The 25,483-nt window shown below is 43.8% G+C and overlaps 1 protein-coding gene across 1 annotated transcript; it reads left to right on the top strand.

The window, feature by feature from the left end:
- Positions 1-24,128, top strand: LOC107320009. The gene is made up of 4 exons (XM_032447273.1): positions 1-348; positions 714-832; positions 23,290-23,430; positions 23,545-24,128. The coding sequence occupies exons 1-4, from the start codon at positions 101-103 to the stop codon at positions 23,730-23,732; spliced, it is 696 nt and encodes a 231-aa protein (XP_032303164.1). The 5' UTR covers positions 1-100; the 3' UTR covers positions 23,733-24,128.
- The last annotated feature ends 1,355 nt before the right edge of the window (positions 24,129-25,483 follow it).

The following is a 25,483-nucleotide window of genomic DNA, read 5'->3' as shown; positions in this document are numbered from 1 at the left end:
ATGGGGGAAAAATGAGCTTTTGACCCCTTTGAATATGTCGTGCTCCAAAGCAGCACTACCGGAATGAGACTGGCAGACTAATTATCCTCACGGCAGATTCATGGATTCGGGAGAAAGGGAGAACTCAAAAACCTCATTTGACCCATTAATTAGGGCTACTCTGCTTCTTGTCATCTATTTTGGAGGGGGCATGGGAGGAGAAAGAGGAAGGATGCTTCACAGCATTGCTCAGCACTCACCCTCTCCAACCTTTTCATGTCCCCATCATAGTGTCTATGCCCCAGTTCCCTCGACTGGCAACCTCTTCTCATGGTCCCATTTGACTCCGACTCCCAACTTAGCAGGCAGGTAAGAGACCATTTGTTTGTGGCGTGGTGTTTCATTGTTTGCACTGTGTGAAGAAGTCTCTGGTCTTTGGTTCAGCTCAGAGCAGTCAAGCAGCAACAGGTAATTTGATACATCAGAATAAGTGTGCATCACCTGGAGGTTTTCTGGTTTGTTTCAGTTTTGTTTGTTGCTTTTATTTTTCCCAAGGAAAAGCACTGTAGTAAGCAGTATTATAATGAATCGTGATGCCATGTGTTACTTCTCCCACATCTTCACGAAGGTGTTGGAAGGGGAGTTTGTTTGTGCAGTGAATGGTGTCCCTGGTGTTTACTTCTGTATGTTATTTCAACACTTCCGCAAGCAGAAAACTTGTCTCCTCTTTGCAGATCTGGGGACATTTTTCTTTGCAAACAACCATTTTCACCACAAATGCCAAGGTATCAGCTGGGATCAAATTCTGAAGTACTTGTGAAAGTACCTGTTTTCACACATGGCTGCAAGCAAGGTAAATATTCACAAGGTTATGCAAAGTATTGGGTAATACTGGATCTGGTATGTTTGGTCTCTATTGGTTGTGCATGAATTTTACCCTATTTATTTTTTCTACATCCACAGCTTTTTGATTCCTCACCTTGAGCCAATTCATTTCAGGGGAGACTTTATCTTTTCCCTTTCATTTCCTGAGAATATCTGCCACAGATGCTACTTTAGCACACAGATTACATTACAACAATTAAAAGATCCCGGGTATTATTTCTGTTTATACTTGCCTAACTGGCAAAAGCAAAAGCAAAAGAACACACGGGTTTCAGCAGAAGCAAAGTCTAGTGATTTTCATAAATCCTTGCACCAGGCTTAGCAGATGCATCCTGCTTAGATGCACCTGGAGTGCTGCTGAATTTACAATACAAAGTATATCTGGCTTAAAATAGTCTTTTATTATTTTAGGTGTGCTGACTGCAGGACACAGTTGCTATGCTCACAAACATATCCACTGCACCATAAGGGATGTGGTCTGTTGTGCAACCAGACACTGGCCAGGTATGAGACAGCCAGGTCCACATTCGCTCATCCAAGCAATGCAATGTTGAACTGTAGCACTCAGCCAGGTGATGTCCATGGAGGCTTCCTCTGTAAAGCTCTTCGAGGTGCAGTGGATCCCAAAAACTTCTGGATATCGTGGGATCTAGCGGCACTCCCAGTTAGATATCCTTGGACCTTTTTAGCTGATTGATGGTTTTTTGCCTTTACTTGAGCCAGTTGATTCCCCTTTGTGATGTGCATCTCTTAGATGGCACCTCCTGTAAGAAAAGAATAGCCCAGAAAACGAAGTAGTAATCCATGATGGAATCAAAGACAAATCAATGCCAATTGCAAAACAGCAGGCAGGGATCTGATAGGAAATCTGGGATCTGTGGGGAGAGAACTTCATCCTGCTTTTTGCATCTGGAAAGAGGCTGCTCTGGAATCCTGGGCTGAGACGAGCTCTGTCTGGGGCTTAGGCTGGCACTGTCCAAGCCTGTCCATCATGGACTAGCAGCTGTCTCCTCCACACACCTTCATCTGATCAGATCTCCCCCTCCCTGATTGCTGCCCCTCCATCTCTGCCTTGCAGCCAAACATGACACACAGCCATTGCCCCCCTTCATCACACCAAGCACCCTCTGATCTTGAATTCCTTTTTCTGTGAGCAGCATTTGGGGATGCAGATTGACTGAAAGCTGTGATACCAGAAATAGATTCTGAATGACCCATCAGAAGCCTGGTACCTACTGAAGGGCTGGAAACACTTTTCTCACTTTTTTTTTTCAAGGAAAAAGAAGCCACCTGTTTTTGTACAGTCGCAGCAAGCACTGTCTGATAGGGCTATGCTCAGCAACCTGCCTTGCTGCAAAGCTTCTGATCTATCTGTCTTCAAAACTGTTAGACCCATGATGTGTCCATCTCTAGGTGCTGATGGCGTGCATCTCCCTTACCATCTTCAATGTCACCTCTTCTCTGCCATGTCACTGGAAGGGGCTGTAGTCTTCCAAGACTCTGTTGTTTTAGTGGAAGTAATATTCCTCATCTTTTCCAGACTCCTCCTACCTTGTTATCTTTTCTGTATACACGCTGCTCTCTAATAACTGCAGTACAGGCCCAGTAGTAGAGAGCTGTAGATAAGATATCACGTGCAATGGGCAATAACACTGTGTATATGGGATTTTTGGTGATTCTCCGCTGCTCACCTTCCATGCAGGCTTCTAGAAATGAAGTCCTATCAAGGCATCTCACTTCACTTTATCGTTAAGATAAGAGATCCTGAACAAGTCATCCGCTCCTTATTTCCTTTCTCTACTTCACTAAGGATGCACGCATTACAAAGTACCTTGAAGTGTCCAGATAGGCTCCTTTCCTTTAGGTTTATACGTACAGAATCTTCTAAAGGAACCTCAGCTGTGCAGCTGGGACCCATCAAGCCTGCCAGGAAAGAAAAAGCAATTGGCAGAGCCCACTGCACCATCCAGATGATCCCATTTTCCTGGGCTCAAATACATGCCCCCTCTCCAGAAGTTCAAGGGTATTGAGATCAGATGTTTTGCCTGACCTCATTATACATAGAGGGACCATCTGCCAAAGCTCAGATCTGGCTGAAGCTTCTTCCAAGTCCGAGTCTGGGATTTTGACTTGAACCTCTGCCTAACTTATTCAACCTCTGCCAGGACACAATGAAAGCGTGGTGCAAGATACCAAGAATCCTTTAGTTAGTAGAAGTGCTGGACCAGATTTTCAGCAAAGCTCAGATCCTACTCTGAACTCCAATTTCTGGACTGCCTTCAGACATGGCCAACATCCTACACCTCTCCTACAAACCCTGGCCTCTCCTTCCTTCCTATTTCACACCCATCTGCCATGTTATGGAACCCATCCATATGCCTATTAATAGAAAATATAAATCTGGCATGCAGTGCCTGTTAATGTATATATCGACCACCTCCACTTGCAAAGGTATGTTGCAAGTGATCCCTTCCCAAGGGAATGTGGTAGATTCTGCAGACTCCCAGATTCCCCATAGGTCTCACACAGGCAAAACATTTCATAAACACTGAGCAGCCTTGACAAGAGGCCTTTTCTCTTTCCTTTCCTTATGAAAAAAAAGAAATGCATCTTTGAGATCCCATTGACATCCATTCTCCCTTAACAATCTGCTTGACTCAACACAGGCCATGCTCTTGAGACTTGTTAAGGGAGGGTTGGGGAAGACATTTCTACATTGTTCTCTTCTTTCCTCCTTTCTTTAATCAAAGAAAGAAAACAGGGAAAGAAAAAAAAAAAAAAAGGAGGAGGAGGAGGTGGGGGGTGGGGGGAAACCAATAGTGCCCTCCTCCTTATTCCTTGGTTTTCTTCTCTGTCTTCCCAGCTGTCAGATGCTCCAACATTCCTTGCACGTAAGTGTTTTGCTTCAAAAGTTAGAAGAAGAGAGCGAGAAAGAGAAACTGCATTGCACAGTCCCTGTTGATAAGGTTCAAAGCAGACAGAGACGCCTCAGAAGCACATGCAGCCTCTCCCTCTCTCCCTGCTACAAGGAAAGAAAGAAAAAAAAAGAAGAGCTAAATTCCATGGCAGAATTTGCTTTCTCCTGCTGCTGTTATCTTTCCTTGCACACAGGCTGGAGGTAGGGGGAAGATAGATGCTGTCCTGTTTACCTTGCAATTTCTCTCCACCCCCAGCCCCCTTTGAAATGCCAGCTCTAAGCTGCTTTTGCACTCCCCATTTGTAATGGCATTTTAAAAAAGAAAGATGTCCGGACACGTTTGTGTGCTGAGTTGCATTTTTTTCTTGCTGTTGTTTTAAAACTTTCAAGAAGCCAGACTTGAGCCCAGCCGAGGTTACTCAAAGCAAAACCCTGCCAAAAGTCTTCCTTGCTGCTAATATTTCGCCAGCCCTGTCATTATCTGAATTTCCCCTTCCTCTGCTCCTTGATATATCCCTCTAATTTTGTCTCCCTGCTCAGCACTGGAGCAGCGAGGAAACACCACTAAGTTATCACCATATTATTCATCTGAGAAATCCAGCCAGGAATCCTTTGGCCCAGCAGAACAGTCACAGCCATCTGTCTGTCTGTTGTGCTAGAGAAGAGACAAGCACGCAAGAAGTAACCAAGAAATGCACACTCACATTTACTATATAGAAAGAAACTCAAGAGCCATGAAAGTCAGAAACTAGCCACTGGAACCAGCAGTCACAGGGAATATTAAGATAGAGTTTCAGTCACATCACTGAGACATTTCAGATGAGCCTAGTGAGCTAAAAGCCCTCCCTTTATTGCCTTCAAAAGGGAATTAAAATAGCTAAGAGGTTGGTATAGGGAAGTCAGTAAAAGTTAAAGAGCTCATCAGACTGTCCCCTCACTTCCCATCTGCCTAATAGGAGCATCAATCTGCTCAAGGCACAGTGTCCCTGCAAGGGCACCCTAGGACAGGTCCAGCTGGCAAACGAGGTTAATTGATGCTTTCTCATTGAGGTGGTTAGGACTCAGGTGTTCTGTGGGTTCCTCCTTCCCTCTTCTCAAGCAATGCAAAGTCTTCTGGCAGCAGCTTGGTTCTCCCTGGCCACAAGCAGTTTAAACCAAATGCTGGCAGTCAGGAATTAATGCTAGAAATGGAGAGTATTCCTTGCAATGCAGTGCAGTGCTCCAGGAGGGCGATAGAGGCTGCAGGGCACTTGGAGGAGAGCAGGGAGGGAGGGCTATCAACTGAAAACAATAAAATAGTCCCTACTGCTCCCACCTGGAGTTGGTCCCAGCACATTGAAAAGCTCTTCTCTCCCTTCTTTGGTGTTTTCGAGCCAAAAGACAAGAAACTGAAAAGTGTAAGAGGTGAAGATCCATTCCAACTTTTACTTGGCCTGAATGCCTGAAGAGATAAGAGACCTCATCTCTTCTCTGTTAATAGATAAAGGGTGTTGTTACTGTTGAGCTCTCTCCAAGTTCGTGGATTTCATCTATGTGACAAAGGGTATCACATGTGCTGCATATCATTTAGTTTTTCCCTAGCCCAGATTGCCCCAGGAGTGCTGCTGAGGAATGACTTTACACTGAAAACAGCCTCATATTTCTTCATAGGAAGACTCTGTTGCAGAGAGCACTGGATGGATTTCTCAACAGGCCAACTCATGCTCCACGAAAATATTCACAAATGCTTGCAAGTGTTGAAGCTTATGTCAGTTATGGCCATTAGAGGTAATTTCCTTGTGAGAAAGAGGAGCAGATGGAAAAAGAGAGACCAGGATGTGCTGGAGATGACTCTCCAATGCCTGTTGTGCATCAGAGGAAGGGCACTGCACAGCCAGCAGAGCTGTCCTTCCCCAAGGCATAGCTGACATATCCCTTTGCATGGGAGACCTGGCAAGGGAGTCTGACATCATTTCATAGCTACCTTCATGCCTTTCCTTTTTAATTCACAGGCATAGGAGTTTATGTGGAAACACCAAAGCTGTACTGGAACAGTGTGGGAACATACATATATGAGCCACAATTTAGCATCTACATTTCCACCTTTGCCCATCTCAGACTCTCTGCTGGAAAAGAAGCATTTGGGGCAGAAGAAGTTACTTGAGAATAAAGAAAGGAACAGACTTACTTATACTTTCTCTCACTGAAAAAATTGAGTTTCCTTACCAAACAGTGGAATAGCAATAAACTTCCCAGTAGGTAAAAGCAAGCCCATGCTGGTTACTGCTGTATATTCACAGCTGGCCTCACCTACCCTATCTTGCCTGTGGGCATGAGATCAGTTTGTTCCACTAGTCACCTAGCTCTTGGTGCCAAAAAACTAAAGTTCCTGCCCATCACATCTGAGGCAGACATTTCAAAGTTAAACACCTAGTCTGTTTTCAATTTTTCCTTCAAATACCAGAAGAGATTGCACCACATTATGGGCTAATCGCCTGTCAAATTTAATTTCTTAGGCTGAGGCTGCTTTAGAGCCAAGTGAGTGAAAAGGAAAAAATATCCTGTCCAAATCCACTAAATTATTATTTTTTATGCCTGTGTAGTTACCTAGAAATAGGAGCTTTTTCTTAACCTTTTTGTTTAACTTTATGGCAAATACATTACTGACAGACTAGGACATTACATGCAAAATCTGATCTTACAATAGGTCTTCATGTAGAAATTGTGATGAACTGAATTTCATGAAAGTAGCTCTAGGTCCAGCTAGGAGCAAAGTCCTCCTCTGTAATTATTACTGAAGATCAAACACAGACCTTTGACTTTGCTCTGTTGGAGCAAGACTTCTCACTTCACATATTTCACCATCCATCCAAGGATCGCGTGGTGACATAAAGGTTTAATGCTTTTCAGTCCTAGGAAGGGGTCTTGCTGATTTATCTGCTTGGTGTCCATCACAGCATGATAAATGCTGTTAACACAGAGAGAACCAGGGCCTGAGGTGGATTTTGTTGCAAACCTAAAACTAAGGTCAAACCGAAGTTCTCATTCCTCAAAATGTCGGTGGGTAGGTTTCAAAACTTGACAGGAGGATGATGGAAGGACACGTGGATATAAATCCACACATAACTGGGAAAAATCTAAGTCTATCTATGTACCAGTCTTGGGTGTGAATGTCTTGTAGCTCAGTCATTAAAATATCTAAAAAATGGGTCTGAGCATGGCTTCATCTCTTGGTCCAAAGACAGTAAGAGCAAGAAGGACAAGAAATGAAAAAAATGGGAAATGGAGACCAGAGCCCTTGAGAAGCTGGAATGAGAAGGGAAACCAAAGGCTTCCTGAGGAAACTTTAGTTGAAGCAGAAGTAAAATCAGAGGCTTCCAGTAAGGAGAGTAGCCATACAGCTATCAATAACTATGGTAGCTTTGGGGCAGGGGTTATGACAGTGAATTCTAAAATTTCCAGTTTTCCAATCCAGGTAGATATTGATGGCATTACTTTTTTTTTTTTTTTTTTTTCTTTTTAACTTTTTGAAGAAAACACAATATAAAAGCTAGAAAAATTAATTGGAAGGAAACATCTCTATCAAAAAGGATTTTATTTTGGAGAAATGCCAAAAAAATAAATAAATGAGGAAAACAAAAATTGATTGCCTGCAAACCAGCTGAAAACCTTTGATGTAAATGTAATTATTCTTGATCTATTATCAGAGAGACCAAGTCCAGCTCTGATTTGCTAGTGTTTTTCATCTGAAAATCCCAATGTGCTTTATAGCCTCCCACTGCTGCCTTTCTTGTAGGAAAGTAGAAGAGAAATTTGTGCCTTGAGTCATACAACCAGTGCCTGACAGAGCTACCAAGTGTCCTACCTCCCAGATGCAGTCTAAGTTATTAATTTTCTCATATAAGTGTAGCCTATATCGAATGAGAACTGAAGAAAAATGAATTCCCAGCTCCCACCACCTTCCAGGAGTGACCTCCCCATTTTGTCAGTGGTCATCTGCCCCGAAGTCTCTCTCATTTCCACTCTGTGTATCCTGGTGGGCTCAATCCTCTCTGCTCACTGCTGATTTAACTGCCTTCCATTGCGCTGAGCATTGTAGCAACACTTTGCATAGCCAGAGGTGGAAGTATTTAATGTGGAATGAGGTGGGTGTTTCTGAAATGATAAGAATAATTGTAAAATCTGCAGGTTTTATTTTGAAGCTATCATTGGTAAACAGGCTACCAGCCAAGAGCATGAGACCTAAATAAGCCATGCAGACGTAGCCTGAAAGAAGGCTTGAGGGAATTTTACCACATTTCTTCAAATATTTTAAGAGATAATGGTCCGCACCTAAACACAGTGGTTTCACATATGTTAACCTATGCACAATGAGATAAAGTTTTACTCTCATGTTGGTATAGTAGAGCAATACTGCCTAAGTCTCTACCAAGACCACACTCCTCTTGCGCCCACTCTGCTTTCATGTGCAGCTCATCCATGTAAGGAGGGAAAAGCACCAAACATTCCCTTCTTGTCACCTGGAGAGAGAGGCCTCCAAAATGGTTGGACCTTGTTCAGCAGCTGTCCCTAATAGATTCATTCTGTGTACATTCCCTAATAGATTCATTCTGATGGTCTACATTCATCCGTTCATTCAGATCTACCACCGTTGCTGAAGCAGGTTCTTACAGCGTAGTTTTCAGGTGAAGGAGTTGGTTACGCTGCTTAAGGCTTTGAGCAGCTCAGCACAGCAGGATTTTGGAGAGCAGCTTTGCAGCAGGAAGGGCAGTGGTGTCAGGTGAAACACAAAGCATCCTCCTTAAACAAGCCCAGAAATATGACTGTCCTCCTCCCCTGTTCTCCCCCCTTTCCTATTTCTATACACAGAAACACCAGTTTTAACAGAGCCGACTTAGAAAGGCAGCAAGCATAGCAAGAATGAAGGTCTGAGTATTAATCTGGAAATAAGATGAATAAATAGCCTTGGGAGAATGCTCGCCTGCTATCTCTCCAGCCACAGCTCCTTGCCTCTCTGGGGAATTGCTGCTCCACGTACAAATCAGTTACTCCACTAAAATTATTTCCCTTCTCCTTGGGCCCAGAATCCAGGGCCACTGCCTAATCCACATCCTGAGCCAGACCTAAAGAAGGAACCTGGGTCCCAGGCAGCACAGGGCCATCCTTCCTTCTATTAGGTTTCCATAGTGGACAGCCTAGGACATAGGTCTTACTGCAGGATCTTAGTGTTCCCACCCCAGCGTAGGCACAGGCAGCACCCATTTTCTCTTTGATTTCTGTTTTCCTTTTGACACCTCTGAGAGTCAAAAGGTTTGAGCTTCTGAGAATTAGGATAATGGAAATACCTGCAATCAGACAGCTCCAGAGAGGAACTGCTCAAGAGAAATCAAGGCTCAGAATATGGACTGGTGTCAACAATCCTATCATCAACAAGAGAATCCTTCTGAAACCGTTCATTCTCCTCTGCAGGAAAACTGGTCCTCCAAGAGTTAGTGTGAAAGGAAAGGGAGGGTGGGGATGCTCTATATGTGAATCCAGGCATCCCTCCTGAGTGTGAGAGAAACACCCATTCACTTCAAAGCCATCTTCCTTTGAGAAGAGAGAGCCCCAAGGAAGCATCTTTATTTAGAGTACACCAGAGAGACATTCTGTGCTGAGTGGAGAGGAGCAACGGGCCAGGAACCAGCAACTGGTTGCTAACACCAGCATTGCAATTAGGCGTAGTTGGTCTTGAATGGCACCAGGGACTGGGAAAAGTTACCATAAATACTTTGTAATGAACAATCTCCTACCAGCCCCCAGGGAACCAAGGGGAGGTGGGAAACAAGTTGATCCCTAATAGTTTTTTTTTCCATCTCTGATTTCTGTGATGTGCCGTACACAAAGCAAGGAGCAGCCGCTAAAATCAATGCACAGCCCAGGCTGAGCGGAGAGGTTTTAATCAATCTGAGAAGCCATTTATTGTGAGGATCCAACAAAGTGACAGATATTATCACTATTACACATGAAACTGGAACATGGGAAACAAAAAGGAGCACTGAGCTCTTGCTTTGAGGGGGCTGGGAAGCGTACCTGTTGTTTCTCTCTTAGACTTAATAGTAGCATAGCAAGAGACAATAAATCAAGCAGGGGAGATTGGGGATGATTCAGTCCCAACTACTCATCAATGCCGAGTTTAGAACAGGAATGAATTTGCTTCCCTAAGCTTAGGAAGGAGAAGACAGCGCAGCCCTTAAGGTGAGTGATGTTTTCCATTGATAGACCTGGGTGAAATATGGAGGAGCTGTGAGCAGGTTGGCTTCTGGCTGGAAGGACAGTGTATGAGTGCAGATATTTGGGGCATGGAAGGAAGAGTAAATAAATACCTTATGTATACCAGATGGATATCTGAGCTGCAAGAGAGAATTGGCCATTTTTCTTTCCCTCAGTGGGATTTTGAGAGTCTGGAGCTTCAAGATATTTGCTACAAATGCACTTTTTCCAAAGAGAGACACCCACTGAGTTTCTGTCCCATTCTGTGGGGGATTTGCCTGGCCCAGTTGGACACTGGCCTCACAACAGCAAAACATCTTTGGATTACCTTGACCCAACCAATCTAGAATTTCAGTGATCAGCATCCTTTGCACCAAGTGCTAGGAACAAGTTAAGATTCCCTCATCATCAGTGTTCCACTTTATAACAGCAGTACCCGCAGCTTGGAGAAATAAAGGCTGCATTGTCCTGTTGAGCCCTCATATTCTCTTCAGCTTGCTCCATCAGAATGGGCAGCTGCATATAGAGGACAACAATATATGGAAGACTGACCCTAACCCTAATCTTGCTGGTAGGGAAGGAGAAGAGAGATGCTTTAGAAGCTCACCTATACACGCTTGGGGCAGATCCATCTCCTGTCTTTTTGGTCTGCTTTGGTGCCGAGCAGGACCTAACTGCTCTTTACACAGATTATGTAGGGAAAGTCATGGCTGGATCTCCTTTCATCAAACACTGACAATACGGTGCAACAGGAGCTGCTACCTTGCTGCCTTTCTGCCCTGTACAGACTCCTGTCAGCACACATGCATCTTCTGTCCTCATTTTAACTCCAAATCTTTCTCCAGAACCATGGCTGCGAGAAGCGAACAGACTGAACAAGCACATGAGAACTGCAGAAAACCCAAACACAACAAAACAGTCATTAATCTCTCTTTAAGGTATCTTTTCCCCCATACCCTCCCCAAAACAGGAACAAGGAGGAGGGAAGATCCCAGAAGAACAGCCTAACGATAAAAATATAAGTGCGGTTGCTAAAAGCCCAATCTATTTTCAAATGATGTGCTCTAATGGAATGTTGCTGTACATCTTTTGATGAGACAGGAGTCTATTTAAAAAGACAGGCGCTTTCGTATGTGCTTTTAAACCCCGTCTGTCAATTAGAACAACATCAAGGGTTCAGTGGCTGGGAAAAAAGATGACAGTAATGAAAAGCTGGGAGGGCAGCAGAAGAAAAGAAAGATAAAGACAAAAAAAATAGAAGAAAGAAGACAGGAGGAAAAGAAAGAAATCTGTATTAAAGGAAAAAAAAAAAGGCAATGAAAGCAGAGAAGAATGAAGATTCACAAAGATTGGGGCAGAATAAAGATCCATGGAACAAGATTGCACTCATTTGTTCCCCCCAAATTATATATTCATTCATAACCAAGAAGGATGCTGAACACAGGGGAAGCAGCAAACACAATGCCTCTCAAAATCTGATTCTCTGCATTACTCAGCATCTCAAGAGCAGGGGAAGAAAATGGTGCTCAGCCCCTCCCTGGATGGATCCTATGCCGAAGGCTCTCCCTGCAGCCCCACTAAAGATGCACACACAAGTGTAGGGGGATCATTTTATCCCTGAGAGGCACTCAGACACTAAGGTGAGGAGCACTGTAGGGAAAAAGCCCATGAGGAAATTTATAACTGGTATTAAGCGTAGGATTGAGAGAGCAGTAAATAAGGCACTGGGCCACAAACTGAGCACAAGAGGAAACAAAACACTGGAATGGTTCTCCTTGGAGAAGAGGCCAGGCAATGCAGTGCTGTGGGTGGGCACAGCATTGGAGGTGGCTACAGTGCACAGACATCTCTGGGCATGAGGAGCAGCTCTTGCCATGGTAATGGTGCTTCTAAAATAGTTGTGAACATAGCAGTCCCATCATTAAAAAGTAAAATAAAATAAAATAAAATAAAATAAAATAAAATAAAATAAAATAAAATAAATAAATAAAATAAAATAAAATAAAATAAAATAAATAATAAACCCCAGAACTTCCATCATTTAACACCATTTTGCCTCCCCATCTCAGCCTTTGGTCACTGGCATGCCAAAAGCCTTTCAATCCAACACATTGACCTCTGTCACTTGGGCTAATGATAGAGATGGATAGCAGTAATAAGCCGCTCAGTCTGCCTGGGTAAGGACCACAGGGAGGTGGCACACACACGCTGCCTTTAACCCAACTGCTGGCAGCTGTTCGCAGTGTGATCCCTGAGCTCCATCATCCCGGCACCTCAGTGCAGTATGATGGAATCCATCTTGCCTGGAAGTACTCAGGGCCGTGGTCACATTGGTGGCTCCATCTTCCTCCTCGAGCTATCAGTGCCTATGAGCTGAGATGTCCTCAGGGTGGTCACCGAGCTCATGCACTGGTTGCTTGAGCTGCGTGCTGCACCAAACCCCATGCAGCACAGTTCATACACATCACAGCTCTGTGGTTGCATCCTGCTACATCTCACACACAACTGAGGCAAGTCTTGCAAGAAAAACTGAGTTTTCAGCAGAACAAGTCGAGTTTTTCATCATTTGCCTTGCAACAAAGGAGAAGCACTTGCCAATAATCAGTCCTGAACTCTCACTCTCTTTCTGGGATTTAAAGACTTCTGTTTAGTTAGTTTCTATGACTATACATTGTTTATCCCCACAGTTGCAGCGAGCCTTTAAAAAGTCACATTTAACACACCCACTTTCTCGAGAAACCAAATAAGACTCTCTTCCCTCTTCCACTTTGCTGCCAGTGGAGCTATTCCCAAAAGCCAGGGCACTGTTTCTCCGGATTTAATCGCAGCAGACCACAATGCCCCTGAAGGAAGCCATAGGGACACAGTAACCCAGCGGCTGGGGGAGGACACAAGGCACAGTGCGGAGGTGCAGATTAGCCCATTAAACCTGCATGATGAGGGATCCTCTCCCTGATTAAACTGAACTGGACAGGCACACCTTGTTGAGCAAAGCTGAGGGTTTTGCATGGCTTTACTCACACAGCATACAGAGAAAGGCACTTGCAGTCTCTCTTTTGTGTGCTATCCCACAGTTCCGGTGTAATTAGCCTGCAGGGAGAGAGGTAATAAAAGGAATATGCTAATGTGAAATACTTTGTATTTTTTATGCAGAATTGGCTGATGTACGGTAACTTGTTACCTTTCCTTGTATCCTTTTTATATACTTCAATCCTCCTTCTGCATGAAACTCTGCTTGTTCACCACGTGTCTCCTTAAAAAAGAAAAATGCTTTGCAAGTACTAGCCTTGCGAAAATATTAATTGGTGTTAAATACTGGGGCTGGGGTTTTCCATGGCAGACATGGGAACCGAGAGCCCCAAAGGCTCTTGTAACTAATTCCCTTACATCTAGCTCCATATACATAACAAAAACACCACCAGGAAACAATTAATGGCAGAGCTGGCCGCTGCAGAAAGCTCACAGCCTCCACAGCTTGAACCTTTTCTTAGACCTTAGCGATTAAAGGAAATCCTACGTGTTCACCAAAGGCTGCCCAGGTCAGCCCTGATGTTCCAAGGTGTCCATTGCACCCGCTGAAAAATGAGCACAGCTTGTTGTATGGAGGCCAATCCCCACTTGCTGTCTCTGTAACAGAGGCCACTGTTCCCATCCCTGAGCTCTTTCTGTATTAGAGCTCAGGCTCATTGTGCTGGGGAGAAGGGGTCCGCATGGGGTTGGTTATGCCAATGTGGGATGCAGGATTCCACCAGTGTGTGTGGGTGATGGGCTTGGGATGCCCAGGAGAATGGAGTCCCTCTGTCCTTAGGCTTTCCTTCCCACACAGACCAGAGGGTACCCACTCTCCTATTGCAATGCTGAGATTTCTTCTCCCTCCTTAGAGATAAATGCGACACAGGCCATGAGGTGCTCAGACACTCTGGCAGAGAGGACCATGTAAGTACCTCCGCAGAGTGGGTATGTTTAAGCAGCCACAGCTCAGATCTTCAGTCATCATTACCCAGAGAAACCAGCTGTTCTTCTGCTATTTATGATCCCCCCCTTAAATCTACCCTCCCTATGACTCAACCCACAGCCTTTAAAGTGTGCATTGTATTGACATTTATATAGTACATTTCATACACTTCCTCTCAAAGCTTTTTACAAAGCCATGAATTACATACCTGTCACCCACTGAATTCATTCATCCAAAAAAGAAGCAGTCATTACGCACTCGGCAATAAGCCTCATAACACTACCCGCCATTGAGTTTGTGTATGTGTGCACCAAAGAGATAAAGTTACTTTAATGCCATCTCTGCTATTAATGCAACAGAGAGCAAGGAAAGGGAAGGGTGGGAGGGGGATGGGAGATGTGATGGGTGGGAAGGCCTGGGTCTTTCTCCATACCTAGATGTGGTGATGTGGAATATATTCACTTCTTAAGAGGCTGCAGCTGCAGGGAAGTAATTATGTGAGAGGCAAGGTGCCTTCGTTCCAGTCTATGGGGGTGATAATAAAACAATGCTTTGCATTTGTTTTTCTCCATTCATTCTGTGATCCCAAAGTGCTTTTTAAACATTAATTAATACTCATTTAAAAGAAAAAATAAAAAAAAAGAAAAGAAAATAAAGAAAAACAACACCACATTACTATTCTGGAGCAGATCTCATTTTGGAGATGGAGGCACTGATAGGATGAATGAAGATGAACGTTGAGGTAAAAGTTAGCTTAGGAATAACATAGCACAGAGTTTACTCTTTTACGGGGAAACTCAGGACATGGGCAAATATGGGACCATTTGCAGGTGTTACCTGTTTTATAGTCATGGAAGACTGGAGCAACTCAGAGTCTTTTCTTTGATCTAAGACCTTTAAGACATTTATTTTCTCTGTAATATCAAATTTTCCCAAGATTTCTACCTCTAACAGACACAATCATCTTTGCTCATTGCAAGCAATGGCTCATGCAAGAGTCACCACACCACACTTGCATCAGAGTGTCTGTGTTCTATTGAATTCCAACTCATAGGATAAATACGATCATCCTTCCTTAGAGGACAATATGTGTCTTTATCTGAGAGAGCTGGGCAATCAACACACAGTGCTAAGTAATAAAACATTTTGATAGTCAAAATCCAGTTCCATCCCTCAGTGGAAAGGGGCTAACCCTGTCTAGAGCATGTGAAGAAGTTAGGGATGGGGAGCAATGTATATATTCAGCTCTATTCAATGAGGCAATGGATCAATGTACCAAACCAAGCCTTTAAGAGTTTAATTTGATTGAGGAACTAAATCTGAACTGTAGTAATGTGATAGTCCTGGTCTCATTCAGCCTCTCCAGTCTCAAAAAGATCCTAAAGCCAGGCTGATTGAAGGAAGTCAGTTAAACTAGGGAATGTAATTGAATGTTTTCATCCTCATTTTAATTCTCCTTGTGTGATTATTGTAATAAGAACTCTCACTAGACTAAGTACAAGTATCCCCACATTCAACCCCCAGGCATACTCAAGGACAAGAAAAATGTTGCTCCAGAAGATGAAAGAGTAGAAAATAAACTGTGGGAAAAGCAATCCACCTCCCTTTCCCATTTAAAGAGATGGTAAGAAGAAAAAGTGATGGTTTTTTGCCTGCTATCACTGTTGGTTAGGTATTACAGATGAGCAGGAACAGCTTTACATTGCAAGACAGTCGGTCCTAAGAAATCCTGAGAAATCCACTGTAGAAATACAATGAGCTCAAGATTTTCAGTCCATTCCCTAAACTGTTTTTTCAGTGGTTAGAAAGCACATGTGTGCATCCACAATGGCTTCTCGGGAGTGCTGTGTCTTTGCCTGAGTACTGCCCAGGCCTCTTACCAATTTCTGTAGTCAACAGTAATGAAGGTCATCCAGATTATGAAATGTTGAATGTTTCTGGTAAGTGATAAAGGGACCAAAATAGCAAGCCATCTTTGCATTTTCTGAGTGTCTCCTTGCTCGAACACAACTCTCCCGGCTCTGATATCTTCCAGGTGACACCACCACTCAGCCTATATCAAAGCACCTATGAGGATTGATTAGACAGACAATCCAGGAGAAGGTTAGGCATACAGACAGGTAGATGAGAATATGCAGAGCCTTATTAACATCCCATCCTCTGTATCATTGCCTGCAGTGTGGTATCATCATTCATTTCTAAGGGATTTCTGCTCTGTGCCAGGTAGATGAAGCAACTATAGTTCACTCAAGGTCTCACTGTGTTATACACTGATAGAGATTGTGTATAGTTACAGCGATGACAAACCCCTTGTACAAGATTATCCTGTCTTGTTGGGTATGACTCAAGCCCAGGATTTGTAAATTCATTTGCAAACACTATGTGGTTTCTCAATGAAAGCCTCTTTCAAAATTCAAGTCATTAATTTATTAGCATCAGTATCATTTAAGCCCTCCTCCCTATCTTCCTCCAGGCTCTGGCCAAAGTTGAATGTTGCCACACTAACGTGCACAGTGTGTTTATAAGGCTGCAAAACTCATCTGGGAATTGAACACACCGGTGTCCAAATGCCATCTTCTCCCATTCTCAACCCAAAGGGGACAAGCAGGATCCAAATTGCTGACCTTCATGTAAGTTCCAAAGCTGCAACAGTCCATCTGAAGAAATAGCTTTCCTTTTCCTACATCCATTGAAAACACAACTGTGGAATTCTTATGTTTCTGTGCACCAAATCGCACTTCTCAACGGTGTTTTGGAGATTAAATACTTTCTCAACAAATGGCAAAATAGAACATGGAACAACAAAGAGGACACTGCTTTAAATGTAGCTAGACTGCAGTTATTACAAAAAAAAGATATTTTATGTTTCTTTACAGCAAAGCATTCAGCAGGCTACTGCTGGGATTTTAAAAGCAATATGTTGGATTATATGCCTAATACCCACTAATTTAAATGAAAAATAGAGATAGGCATTTAAATCTCCTATGCACTCCACCTCTCCCCAGCACAGAGAGGCGCAGACTCTCACATGGACACAGAAATCCCTTTGGCTGCATGGTGGTTTCTGCAGTGGAACTGCTGAGCTGGTTTTCTTGGAAAGATCAAAGCATTGTTGCCAACTGGCAGTCAGGATGCATGGCTTCTCTAACTGGAAATGCAGGGGGAAAAAAAAAAAAGGAGAACACCCATGCCCTAAAAAGGCACCACAGTTTCTTTGAGAGTTAGGATTTTGGGGTTGTTTGGACTCACCCTCGGTTAACTCCTTGAGAGAAGGATACACCATCGCATGTTTGGCCAGCCCACATCTCAGCCATGACCACAATTTCAGCCTTCACATCTCTAAGTGGTGCCACTGGGGATTCCCAAAAGCTCATCTCACAGTTCAGGTCAGGCTAATCCCACCTGTAAGCGCATTGTGTGTTGAGTGCTGCGCAAAGAAGAAAGCTGCTGCGTGAGGCATGGTGTGTTGTAGATGAGGGCAGAGGGGGCTGAAAATTATAGGAAATTTAAACCTGGTTCCAGTTCACAGTGATGTCAAACCACAGGAAATGAAAGCAGAAAGTGGAGATTTATGAAAAAAGTGGCAGGAATCATTATTATGTGTGCTGTATTGATTGAAGAAGATCGTGTTGCCCCCAAATCGAAATGGCTTTTACGTGTTTGGGCCCATCCTGACAAAAACACTTTCTTCTCTGTTGATGAGGCCATGTTGCCATGGCGATGCAGGGCTGGATGCTTGGCAAAAGCACGTTTCGATAAGGCAGGTCTAATGGATATATTTTCACAACATTCACAGTTCCTTTCTGCTCATTTTCTCCTGAGCAGACTAGTCCACATCTTCCATTTTGCCACTTGATGAAAAAATATCTTTTTAATCTTTTAATTTAGCTTAGATTTCCCTCCCTCCAGCATCAGAGCTTGGCAATTAAACTACTTATCTGAGATGCTCCACACCAAGGCCAAGTGCCTGCTTTTCATTATCAGGTTGGGTGGCTTGTTTTCACTTTCCATACTCCATGTCTGGACCTCCTTGCTGCTTGCTGTATGTTACAGATGCTGAGATAGAGGGAGCATAGAGTTTCATGCCCTTGCTACTGGAAGAGGCCTTGAGTTCACCTCTTCTTCAGGAGAGCTTTTTTGAAATGCTTGGGCCATAAAGCAATATTATATTGGCTGGAGCATATGCCACACCCTGTGTTTTCCAAAACCATGGAAGAACAGAGAAAGAGTTAAACATTTTTTATACACAAATACATACATTCCCCCACACAAACAAGTTCAATCAACTTCAGGAATCTGAGTTTCCTCTGCAGGAATAGCCAATAGGAACATTTGGTGGAAATAATGCTTACAGAAACATCTTATTTGAACGTACAGAACACTTTGAAAGGATATTTTCAAATACTGAAAGCACTGTATATTTATCCCATGTAATCCATTTATGCCATGTGGCCTTTGTGACCAATTAAAACTAGTCAGCCTCCTTTGAATTGGCAATACTATTAATGAAGTTCTGCTGAAGAAAAGAGCAGACCAAGGATTATTTGCATCAGCAAAGAATTTCAAACAACCAATTAGCTGGAGAAATCAACACTGCCAGCATAAAAAATTCACAAACATTAAAAGAGGCAAAATTCATCCAATAAATTATTCATTATGAATTATTTGTCCAGTTTCCTTTAGATTTGGTTTCAGTTATTACTAATTAGTTACGGGGCCCTTTACTTACTAGGTCAGACTTGGTTGGGAAGTGGTGGAAAACCATTATCTCAAGCAGTGATTTAATGGCAGCTCCTGGGAGCTGGTAACTCAAAGCTTGCATCACCAAGTGACTCTTACAAGCTCTCTTGTTCCAGCTGTCACCAACACAGCATGATTTTCAATGGTGACTGTCATCAAACAGTGCATTCATCTTTCTCTTCCCAAGTCAGGACCGAGATGCTGTTGGGTCAATATTTTGGAGTCGTTATTGTTCAGTGCATTCACTGAGTGCCCCAGGGACTGCAGCCTCTAGGGCTGTCAGTCAGACTTGTTGCAAAGCTTGAGATGTTTCTTTGTGCTTTTGTACATGCTAGTGGTCTTGGAAAAAGGAAACACAAAACGAGATTAAGTATCATAGGGTTCCTTGTTTCTTTGGCTTTGCCTCTATCTGGGCAGTATGTTGTATAAAAGGGCTTTGGCCCAGGACGTGGGCTGTGAGATGTGAGGCAAATCCAGTAAAGGAATAATCATCCAATAAGCAAATTCATTTCATCTCCTCATGCTTCAATTTTCCCATCCACAAGACACTGCTAATGATACTTCCCTTGCTCTAAGATCTTTGGATGAAGGGAGCTGCATATGTGAAAAAAAAAAAAAAAATAGAAGAAAAGGAAAAAAAAAACCCACAGCATTAACTCTTTAACAAGGCTAATCCTCTTTGTCTGCTCTAACCAAAGAAGCATGCGAAGCCTGGTGTTAGATGTGCTTCTGCAGTGCAGAAGAACTATAATTGGGAGCTCAGAAAGGTACAGGGGAGCAGAAGCAAAGACAGTCAGCAGCAGGAAATAGCTCTGGTAGGAGGATAGATGAGGTGGAATCTCATGGATCAGAATGCCCATCCCAAGTGTGGAATGCCTTGAGGTCTACAGGATCATGGATATTTTGCTTGGTTCTGAAGACTTGTGTGCAGCTCTCTCCTAAGTAGCAGAAGTTTTCAGCTACATATATATGCCTAGCAGGGAAATAATACCAAAATTGAGAAGACATCCTGTTAACAGACCATTTGCATCATCATACAGCCACATACAACCAGGGCTAAACACACCGTTTATTTTGGTTACTTTGCTGATTATAGGATGGGAGGCTGAAAAGGTCTGAGTACAATGAAGCCTTCCTTGTAGATTTTCTCTGTGGAGTTTCCACGTGGTCACGCTTCATTGATAAAATGAGTCCCAGGAAGGTTTATTCACTTTGCTGCTTATTGTTTTCTCTAACAGGTGTGATCGCTATAATTAGATCTGTACAGCAGCATTTTCTTGTTACTCGAATTCCTTCTGTCTCTCTCGGATGCTCCTGGCTATAGCACTACAGTGGCTGCTGCTTAGGGAAGGAGTGAAAATGAGTTGTTTGCTTTCCCTCCTTTTTCTTCATTCATCCACATTAAGCCAGGAGAAACATAGCCTCTGCCTCTCACAGATCGTTTGCTCCTTTTCTTCCTTGGGCTCAAAAGAAGCTTTGATGGCCATGGTGGTGATGGGTGGATGGTTGAACTGGATAAGCTTAGTGGTCCTTTCCAACCTTAATGATTCTATAATTCTAAGGTGTCAACGATTGCCCTCAATCATGGCTGAATTAGGCATCTCCCTTGGAAGCACAGTGTGGACCAACAGTAGGAACACCCACAAATGCCTAGGAGAAGAGCTGGGGAGAGGCTGATGTCCAGCACTTCAATGGGTATTCACTAGATCTTTTGCTCATTTAGAGGCTGCTTGTCTGTCTTTCCAATATAACCCATCAAGCAAGTGTTACAGGCAGTGCTCATTTCAAATATTTAGAAATGTATGGTGCAGTCAGTGTAGCCAGCAACAATCAATCCTTTCTCAAAGACTCCACCAAGCATCTTCCCCCTCAAAAGCAGTGAGTCTGACCAGAAAACAGGGGAACACACAGTTCTTTTGGCACCATAAAGAAATAGGATATTTTCTGTCATTTTCCTCCATTATATGTGTAAATTCACATCACACTGCAGAGTGGGGTTTTTCTGGGAGTGACAGGGTTGCATTTTGGCAGCAGCCTTAAGGCCAGATCAGTTTGAGGCTATGAGAAGCAACAACGCACTGAGAAAATGAGGCTCTCAACATAACAAGCAAGGGGCATGTGCTGCTTTCAGTCAATCAAGACCAAATTCAGCCACAGAGCAATCAAGCTCAATTCAAACGACTTCTGCATTATTATTGTTATTATTTATCACTTGAATTATTGGAGCACCTTGAGGAGGCAACTGAAATGAGAGTGGAGAGGGCTGGTGCTGTACAAAGATATAATGAGAGCACGGCAGCCCAGGCAAGTACACAGGCTGCAGAGATGGGGCCAGCAACCAGCAGAAGAGAGGTAGGGCTGCAATTGGTCATGAGCCTCAGCAGGTTTTGAGTACTACTCAGTATCCAGCAAGCTCTGGTCTCCCTCCATAGCTGATAGAGATAAAAATATAACACAGAGCTGGAGTCCAATACAGGTCCTCTGTGGAGCTGAGTGTTCCTTGCTGGTGAGAAGCATGGAGACATTATTCTCCTGCGAGGCCAGACAACAAACAAAGACTCATAGAATCTTAACATTTGGAAACTGTCAACCCGTCCCCACCAAGCCCACCAACCATGGCCCTCAGTGCCATCTCCATGGTTCCTGAACACCTCCACCACCTCCCTGGGCAGCCTGTTCTAACCTATCATTACTCTTTCTGAGGATTAGTTTTTTCCTCATATCCAACCTGAACCTCTCCTGGCACAACTTGAGGACATTACCTCTCATCCTATCACTGTCACTTTGGAGAAGAGGCCAACCTCCCACCTCATCACCACCTCCTTACAGGGATCTGTAGAGAGCTATAAGATTTCCTTTGAGCTTCCTCCAGACAGAATCATTTCAGTTCTCTCAGCCACTCCTCATAAGACTCCATATCCCTCACAGCTCTGTTGCCCTTCTCTGGACATGGTGTAGGGCTTCAATTTCTTCCTTGTAGTGAGGGGCCCAAAACTGAACACAGTACACCACCCCAAGCTCAATGCAAGCCAGTAGCCTTCATACCTCTGATACACATTGTTTCCATCCAATATCCTACATGCACAGACACACATTCCTATCATGCTCCACCAGACCCTCGTCTTTGCCACTGTTCAGCTACAGACTGACACATCTCACTGAACTCATTGTCTGCTGTGTGCCTGACCCGGAGCTTTCCCCAGCGTCCACCCCTCTCAGTGGGTCTGTCCAAATGAGTAGGAGTCAAGTCCCTTCCATCTACCCGGCGGCTTTCTGCACACCAGCTGTCATCTGTAAGTAATAGGCTAGATGTGTTTCTTTTTTTAGTTTAAAAAAAAAAAGTAATTTATTTTCTAATTACAAAAGAATATAGGGGTGAAAAAAAAGAAAGGAAAAAAAAAAAGAAAAAAAAAAAGAAAGAAAGAAAAGAAAAGAAATTATGACTACCAGATGGCAAATCACCATTTAGCAGGAGCAGGCAAAAAGAAGACTCAGTCAATCACGGGGTAAGTGATAAGACACCAGAGTGAACCACTGGAAAGAAAGGCAGCTCATTACACAAAGCACTAAATTATTCTTCCTGGGACTTCTCCTTCTTTCCTCCTTCTATTTTTTATTCTGAGCCATAAAGCAAGTAATTCCACTGAGACCCTCTTTTAATGATTAACATTTCCATTTTAACTTTTGTTTTTGATTGTGTCCCTGCCATTAATCTTTCTGTCTTTTCGTGTGCCCTGCTGTTCAACCTCATCTTCTACCTTTCCCTTTTGCTGGCCCATCTCCCCCCACCACCAAAGTTAGCCCTTTTGCTGGGGGGGATCAGGCTGAGGCTGGGGCTCCACTACATGAGACACCATCTGAGACCTGGCAGCACTGCAGCCAGCTCCATCCCTTCAACAAGGCATCTAGCTGAGATGAGCACCTCGTATATGCTTATGTATCTGTTTGGAGGCAATTTAAAAATCCCAGGTAAAGTGATAATCCTGAGATAAACCTGGCCAGCAATCCCTGCCTGACTGTGATGGGAGCTGATGATATCCATGGCCAGCTGAGAGCTATTTCTGGCTCTGTTCCCTTCCAGCAAGCTGCTAATCCATCACTTGCATGGCTCTGAAAAGTTTTGGGCAGCACAGTGCCCTTGGCCAGGAATACAATGGTGTGTGCTGCTGCTGTTGCTGTGCCAGAGGAGGTTCAGATTGGATATTAGGAAAAAGTTTCCTCTCTAAAAATAAAAAGGCAATGGCAGGGAGTGGTGGAGTCACTGTCCCTGGAGGTATTCAAGAACGGTGGAGTTGTGGCACTGAGGGATGTGGTTATGGGCACAGTGGAGATGGGCAGCATGTGGGAACTGATGGGTCATGGCCTGAAATACTCATTGAGCACCAGAAGAAAAGCCCAGAGAGCACAGGTGAAGGTAATTCAGCCTACCCCTCTTAGACCTCATTTAAGGGCTGACAGCCACTAAAGAAGGATCTCTTGTTGGAGATCCCTCCTTTGCAGAGTTTTTCTGTGAGTCTATATCTTTGGAGGCAGGTGAGCATTCTTCTTTTTGTAACATCTTATTGCATTGGTTCTGTTACAGGTAGACAATTGGATTTGGTGATCTGGAGGACTTTTCCAATCGTAATGGTTCTGTTTCCTGTTCTGCTGTCCGAGGAGGCTGGATGCAGAAGTAGCACTGGGGAGAAGGTGATGGGATATGCACATCTCTGTAGATATCTGGGTAAGCCAAGCTATTGGGGGAGCACTGGTTATTCACTGATGGAACCACCTCTTTTGCCATCAGTCCCAGAGAGCTGTGGGTCACACCTTAAGTGGCATCTCTTTGGGATTACAGGCACCCTGGCTATGCTGAACCCATCTGCAACCAGGGGGAGTGATGTCATGGGGCGAGAGGCAGACTCCACATCCTACCTTATCCCTCAAGCTTTTCTCAGACAGATCCATGATGAAAGCCATCTCCCCAACAAGATGTTGTGTTTTTATTCAGTTGCTTCCTGCCTCCATTTCTCAGAGGAAGCCTGAGAGGAGTGAACACTGTCAACCTGCTGGCACCAGCGGCAGGACGAGCAGCCTTGTGTTTCCCTGGTGAGGTGCAATTTGAAGCTGAGGGTTTTGTGAGTGCATAAATCCCTTCCCACTATGCGCTTTCTTGCCCTGTTGGCATTTATGGCTTGTTGATGTGTTTGAGGAGCATTAAGCAAAATACAGATAGCCTGGCATTTTATTACTCATATTTCTCTGCTATTAATGACTGAGTGGAGCACAACTTGCTAATGAACTAGGCTGAAATGAATGCATTTGTGGCGCTAATTGAAATACACCCAAGGTCTGGCTTTCAAAAAGGAGTGAAATCTCCAGCACTCTCAAAAGAGCCTTTTTTCCTTTAACCCCTTCCTGCTGTCCTTCACTACAGCTGCATCTGGGTGTAACAGAACACAGCAGCCTATGCCTACAGGAATCAGGGGCTCAAGGAGTGGGGTGTTGGTGCTCCTTGCCTTGCCTATAAAAGCAGCTTGATGGGTACAGCACAGCCCTCAGGTGGCAGGGTTGAGGTGTGCTTGGGAGGTGAATCTGGGAGTGTGTGGCTGGAGGGAGGTCAGGCTCTTCCTAGCTTGTAGGCTGCATGTCTCCATGAGGAGACTAGTAATTACATGATGCAGGTTGGTATTTTCTGGAAGCTATGTAGGCAAAAGAGGAGGTTTCAGTCGATACATAAAGTACTTCTAGCAAAACAGGAAGAGTGTTAGCTTTTAGCAGCACAGGGACACTGCTTAATTGTAGGCGCTTACAAACATGGATGCTTGCTTGTCAATAAAAACCAAATCTTGCACTTGAAGAGAAAACAAATTAAAATTAATTAATCAGTAGAAAACACTTCATTTGAACTGGGAAAAGCAGATGCAACTAGCAAGTCTAGGTGGACAAACAAGATAATCAAATCAATACCCCCACTTTTCTGACTGGCTCACAGCCACAGGCTACAAAGTGAGAGCAGGCATGTGGATCCACTTCATTTCTATTATATTTCTATTCTACAGCTGGTTCTGTAATTAAGTGGAATTTGAGCCTGCTGGGGGGGTTTATTGCCCTGTCCCTGGGTAGATCCGCCTCTGTAAGGGCGGCAGCTCATCTGTGCTGCTGGTATTCCTCTTCTTACTTCTACATAGATATTTCTTTCTCTCCTACCCAATACAGAGACTGTTGCAAAGTGCGTAAATTGAAGGAGTGTGGTGGATGCTGGAGAGAAAAACCTAGTCCATTGCTGTAGTTAGTAATCAGTGCAATTGTCAACAGGAATAGCTGTAAATGAGTAGGGCCAGGTGTAAGGTTTAGTTAATAATGCTCTAATTGAGACTAGATTAGTATGTCTTGACATGGGCAGGAATGGGGAGTGCTTTTATTTCTGTGTTTTTGTTGTTGACAGTTTAAATGTGTTTCTTAGATTTTGCAGGTGACAGTTATGTTGCTTGTACGCTGAAATTGTGTGCCCTCTGTGGGGATGTTGAACTCAGGTTGGATCTTAGGGAAAAACTTCTCAGTGTGGTAATGCATTGGCACTGCAGCCCAGAGAGTGCTGGTGGAGTCAACATCCCTGGAGGGTGTTCAGGTACTGTGGAGATGTGGCACTGAGGGATGTAGCTATGGGTATGGTGGGGTGGTGGGTAGGGGTTGGGATGTGATGGTCCTGGTGATCTTTCCTCATCTTTATAGTTCTGTGGTTCTCATCCACACAGCCCCAGCATCGCTCCTGTTCCTGGGGGCTGGAAGCAGTG

Source organism: Coturnix japonica, chromosome 12, assembly GCF_001577835.2.
Source record: "Coturnix japonica isolate 7356 chromosome 12, Coturnix japonica 2.1, whole genome shotgun sequence".
NCBI classification, from domain to species: domain Eukaryota; kingdom Metazoa; phylum Chordata; class Aves; order Galliformes; family Phasianidae; genus Coturnix; species Coturnix japonica.
The sequence above is the reverse complement of the archived record's forward strand: the minus strand, read 5'-3'. Positions and strand labels throughout refer to the sequence as shown.

Excerpts from the sequence above, each read along its gene's own strand:
- LOC107320009 (XM_032447273.1), top strand. The coding sequence starts at position 101 with ATGGATTCGGGAGAAAGGGAGAACTCAAAAACCTCATTTGACCCATTA. Across the intron at positions 349-713 it reads ACTCCCAACTTAGCAGGCAG|ATCTGGGGACATTTTTCTTT; the intron begins GTAAGAGACCAT and ends TCCTCTTTGCAG. Across the intron at positions 833-23,289 it reads CACACATGGCTGCAAGCAAG|GTAGACAATTGGATTTGGTG; the intron begins GTAAATATTCAC and ends GTTCTGTTACAG.